A 6,060-nucleotide genomic window follows, 5' to 3' on the forward strand; every position below is an offset into this window, starting at 1 on the left:
ACTGGTTTGATATATATCAGACAACGGTTTCAGAAAATTCGGTACATGAAATAGTTATTTGTACAACAAGAGATCAAACTTTGATATTTCTTCGAATGCTTATTTTGAGTCCCGTGCAAGCGAAAGATTCTAGAATCTAATTTAGAATCTTGAGCGTAGTAAGGGACTCAAAAGCGCACGAGATGTAAATAACTTTGATCTCGTGTAGTTCACAAAACTTTTCCCCTCAGCGCAGTGAGAACATACCTATTAGACAACTTGAAAAATGTAATCCTTCTTCATCACTTAATACCTGCACTCATGTTTTCTTAAGATATACAAACCAGGGATCGGAACCGGTTTTTTTCAAAAACTTAGAAATAACCATATTTTACGAATTATTTTATACTCGAAATGTAGGACTCAGTTGTGTTTTTAGGTTACGACTTCGTATTATTAGATTGCCCAATTAGAAATGAAGTAATTAGCAAAGAACGAAAAAATACCGTTTCCGTTCCCATACAAAAAATACCGGTATCCGATCCCTGATACAAACAATTAAGTTTAATTACCGCAATCGAACACAAAAACAAAACGTAATAATAAATTTCAGTAAAATAATATGGAAATAACGAACATCAACTGACACTTCAATCGACAACTTTTTTTTGTAAAAAAAGCTTTGTCAGATACGGTCCGAATTGTGGATACGTATTATTTGTCAACTATGGTAGATATTCTTAAAAGTAAAATAATTAATTTTGCGTGATGATCTGTATATTTTTTGAGTTCATTATTTTAATTGTACAATAAAATACCTAAAATATAGTATTTTATCAGTTTTTATCAAATCTTAAACTTTATTTTTATTAATTAATGATTAAGAATTCATACTCGTACGTGGTTTGGAACGATGCGGTCTGAAGTGTTTCGGGGGTTATTATAAACCGTGAATATACCATTGAATGTCGTTTTAACTTTTTTTTGTCTGTTTCGTTTTGCTAACAGTGTGAAAGGGACAGAGATAATAGAACCCAAGTATTTCGAACTTGTATTAGACCCCGCATGTTGAAATGACATTTGACTATAAAGGTCACTTGAATGTCATTTTGTCTCACTCAGTGAGCAAAATCGCATTTTGCTCACTGTTTTGAAGAAGCAAAGTACCCTTGTTCGAGCTGCTGAGGTGAAAAATATTGAGCACATGTTATATCGGCCAAAACTCATTTCCTAAAAACACCCTTCAAAGTTTGGACCGTAAAGTTTCCATGATAAAAATACGATAAACTTTGCAATGTAAGCTCTCTCAACTACATATTTCAGATATCTTTTTTTATTATTTGTATACTACGTCGGTGGTAAGTAAGCATACGGCCAGCCTGATTGTAAGTGGCCACTGTAGCCTATAGAATAGACGCATATCTCTCCTCCAGGGTCCAATTCAATAAATAATTCAAGCCTTTATATAACTATGTATATCTGATATTATCTTTGTTTGGGACCAATGGTGCCGCCACTTGACTCTATGATTTCTCAAGCCATTATGCATTTTATAGTGTTTACCTTAATTTCAATAATACCCATCTGTCCTTGTTTTTGTATCACTGTTCATTCATGCATTGTATGTAAGTAAAAACCCTGCCTTTAAGCGGAAATAGTTTAGAACTACATGCCTTGACCCCCTTTTGACCACGTCCGCGCGTTGTGCGAATTATAAGTTAAATAGGTATCAAACATTGAATCAAAACGAAATAATGCTTTACGAGTATCTAGGTAGTTAGAAGTCGTCTAAGCTAACTCTGCACAGACTTTGACTTTGGAGAGTGTGGAAGTACTACCATAAATGTTATATGTCTATGGACAATTACATACGTTTATGGTAGCACTGATTGCACTCTGTCACGGCATGTAGATAGATTGGTCCGAGCTGTTGTAACGAAATGAGAACCTTGTCCCCATGTTTTTGAAGTTGGTTAAAAATATACAATAAATGACTCAATGTCGACATAGAGTACTTACCTAGTACAGGCCGCGTAGCCAACGTGCCAATCGCTAACGCTCCGTAGCGATCGAAACGCAACTGTCACTGTCGCACTAATATAGAAGAGTGATAGAGAGACACAAAGCGTTTCGTTATCGAAGCGATAGCGATTGTCAGCTTGGCTAGGCCGGCTGTTACCTACCATTCCTACCAAGCCAAATTGGCGTCGGCTTCGATAGTAGGTAAGAATAAATTTATGGTTAACTTAGTCATTTCTTATATTATCTACTATCGGCCAACGCTCCGCTCTCCCACATACCTACTTATTTAGTTTGGTGCGGATTTTCACAAATACCTAATCCATAGATATAATTTACATAATGACTCATTAGTGAAATAAAAAAATCATTAACTAATAAGTCTCATTAGCGTTACTTGTATTCATTCTTAACAAAGCGCGTTTACGTAAACTTCACCTCGAAATTAATATTATTTTGTGACCGAACACAAAACTTTAAAACCATGGCTTGTTGCAACAGCGGCTCGTGATGAAAAGGACGTCTTGGTCCGCGGCGCCGTGATATAATAAGGCCTTTAAGGGTTAAGTAATCGGATCGACTACTTTATATGTAAAGTCCGTATAAAACCCACCTGGTTGGAACAGTCGGTTTTCGCTACGCACGCGATCCGGTTCGACATGAAGAAATTGTTTGTGAGTGTTTTATTGTGATACGTTTTCGTGATTTTTCACCACATTATTGACATAAAATAATGCAAATGGTGTAGTAATTAATTACTGATATATCCCTACCAATGAAGTAGGTATAATTGTGGTGTAGCCAATAATGAAGTCGACTAATTATAATAATTCCGGTTTTACCATATTGCCATAAGTGTCTGACTTTATAATTGTTCACATTATCTGGTTGTTATGTTGAAAACGTGTTTTATAACATTGATTGCACTACTTACGGTGTAGTTTAGTGTGTGAAGCCCAATCAGTGTTAGATACTTATAGTCTGGCAAACCAATTTTGTCAGTTGAAAAAGGCAGCAAATATGTAGGCGCCAATAGAGTCAATATCCAATACACATTTTAAGTTTCGCGCCTTTTTCTACTGACAAATTGATTTGGTAGACTTTACCTCTTGGGTATCTTTAGGTACCTATCTAAAATTGTAGTGCAGTGTATTGTTTCTACCTATACTGGTGTAAGTAAATGCATCTGCGGACTCAAACTGGAAGTTGATGCAACGGTCTTTCCTGTAGGTACCTACCTATCTTACATGCAAGGTGCCAGTTAATTATCTTGGGTACTGAGGAGTTCAGAACATACACATAGGAAGAGAACAACGTTTAATATTGGTTGATTTCCTTGCTGAGCAATATCGCGTGTAGGAGCAGGAGCCTATGTTTTATACGGTAGGCATCTTTTCTGAAAACAATTGTGTTAATTGTATTCAAACGACACTTCGTTCGAGGCTACTGCCTAACCTACTTTTTATCGGTTAATGAGAAGGCGATTCAAATTTGTCTTTGGATTAGGATTAAAAACATTACTATCCAAGCTTTGAATACTTATTAAAATTGTAAATGCAACGCCGGGGCAAGTGCAACGCGCATATATGTATTATCCTGTGTACAGGGTTAGAGACTTCCATCATAATCAAATTTCTATTTTATTCTTTTATTTTCATATCATAGTAATGAGTAGGTTAGGTAATTAGAATTACGTTGTCAATGTCAATTTTCCAAATCGACCTAGCTCTTCGATACGTACTAAAAACGAACAAAACACAAACGAACAAAATAGAATTAAGAACCTACTCCTTCAAAATTTTGAAGACAGTTAAGAAGTCATCAAGTCTGTTTATACTGTCTATTACGCTACATTTATACTCGATCTATTCGCTAGGTCAGTTAAACGATTTAAAACAATAGAAACGCTTCCCACACTTAATAAAAACGCCCTGCATTTTTTGAATCATAACATTTTGCTCCACAGATAACAATATATTTCTGCGTGCTATTTTACCGATTGGTCACCGCTCCGGACCCGATCGGTCCCATCCGAGCCTTCATCCAGACGAACCTGGTCGGTTTGCCGGTTATCCACAACCGGCAGACGTGGGACTTCGACCCCGACGTGGCGCTGAGACGGCGACGACAGTTTTTGGAGCTGCATGGAGACAAAGGGGAAAGGTTGATAGAACGTTTGGGGCTAGGCATAGACGGGTATGAAGACGAGCGGCTGCTGAAGCAGAGGCTAAGAGATGAGGGACATTTAGGGGGCTTGAATTACTTTTTACCTTGATTTTTAATATTTAAGAAAGTTAGAGAAATTTTATGGAACCTAATTAATTATTATTTTTGTTAATTTAAATAAAAATGTTTCTTAATCCTTGATTTTCATATTTGCTTACATAGTTTAAACATCCCTAAAGTAGGTAGGTAACTACTATGTACCTGTACCTATATCGAGGGCTGGGAGGTCAAAACCGATAAAGCAAAATATTTTTTCATTCAAATTAGAACTCCTCGTATGAACTTCGAAAACCCTTATGCTCGAGTTATCGGGTTTGACCACCCACCCCTCGATATGATACTTACAAATACATGGTGTAAGTTTCATATATACTCGACTACGTATACTAGTAGCTTGTTATACGTTAATGATGTAAATATATTAACAATTTTCCAGACACAAGGCAGTTTGTTCGGCCAAGTACGAAGAAAAAGCTCTGCAGTATACAGTACATGAACTAGTTAATCTTCAAGACATTTTTTCGTTTTGACTATTTGAAGCTATAGTAGGTCAAGTTTATTGGTATCATTTTCGTAAAAATTAGCGACGAGGAATTCATTTGTGAAATAATCCTTTTACTTACCTCGTTTTCATACAACAAAAAAAATATTTATTCACGAAAAATGAAAATAATATACCTACTTATATCGGGAATAATCGTCTCATACGTCAACGCCTGACACAAAAGTGGTAACACTTACGATAACTCAACCTCGAAGGCCGATAATTGTCTCGACATTTATATTTGATTATTTCGGTGTAGGTACCTAAAGTTTGCTAAAGGTCACGATATGAAAATGATAATATTCATATGACATTGTCATAGGTGATAGTTGCAAGATTTAGCATAGGTATGTAAAAAAATAAATGCAACAAATAAAAGTTCTGCTGCGCTTATGTCACACGATAGGTACCTACCTCCTCGCAAAGGGACTAACTTAATACAATTGGGTATTTGGTACCACAAATCGGTAATAAGGACGTGTTTGTATAGAATATAATAATTAATGTATTTAGTTTGGCTGGGCATCAGACATACGAAGATATCTGAGCTTTAGCTATCTCAATGTTTTATATGGTAATAATTTTCCCTCGAGAATTCAATAAATTCTACCACTTAGTTCTATAGATGCGAACACCACGAAGACACAAACAGCAGTTTTATACAACGCTTATCAAATGCTTATACTCGTAGTATAAACGTATTACTAGTTACTACTTCCCGTAGTTAATCCTTTCTAAGTTTTGACAGACTGCGCCATCTGTTGTGGAGTGGCAAAACTGCTCTGTAGAGATGTTGACTTAGAAATGCAGACAAAGAATATTATTGCAGCGCCTCTGTATTTTATTTATTTATTTATATTTTAGATCTTTTTTAGAGTTACAAGAGTGGCAACTAATTTGATGCAATTTTTGAGTTACCTATTATTATTACCGCATGTAGTTGGCTGGTAGAATTGACATTTAAATGAAGGTTTTGAATGATAAATATTTAATAACGTTCAAAAAGGAGTGTAGCTACAGGTTTTTAAAGGGTCAGCAACGGCCATGTAAAACCTCTGGAGTTGCAGGCGTCTATAGGCTACGGTGACGCTTATCATCAGGCGGGCCATATGATTGTTTGCCACTAACATGGTATAAAAATAAATTGATTTGTAATGTGTCACAGTTAGTATTTTCCTGGCGTTGGTGTGGTGAAAACATTTGTATTTTACACAGAGCAAGGTTTGTGTAACCCCAGTGGCTTAAAATCCTTGCAACGCTCAAGAATCCACTTTTCGAACCACTCGCTACTC

At 36.1% G+C, this 6,060-nt stretch overlaps 1 protein-coding gene across 1 annotated transcript; it reads left to right on the forward strand.

Annotated features, from left to right (window-relative positions):
- The first annotated feature begins 2,482 nt into the window (after positions 1-2,482).
- LOC134658645 (uncharacterized) lies at positions 2,483-4,296 on the forward strand. Its single transcript, XM_063514299.1, has 2 exons — positions 2,483-2,672; positions 3,965-4,296. The coding sequence occupies exons 1-2, from the start codon at positions 2,658-2,660 to the stop codon at positions 4,271-4,273; spliced, it is 324 nt and encodes a 107-aa protein (XP_063370369.1). The 5' UTR covers positions 2,483-2,657; the 3' UTR covers positions 4,274-4,296.
- Positions 4,297-6,060: the final 1,764 nt, after the last annotated feature.

The sequence above is a fragment of the Cydia amplana genome, chromosome 2, assembly GCF_948474715.1.
Source record: "Cydia amplana chromosome 2, ilCydAmpl1.1, whole genome shotgun sequence".
Classification (NCBI taxonomy): Eukaryota; Metazoa; Arthropoda; class Insecta; order Lepidoptera; family Tortricidae; genus Cydia; species Cydia amplana.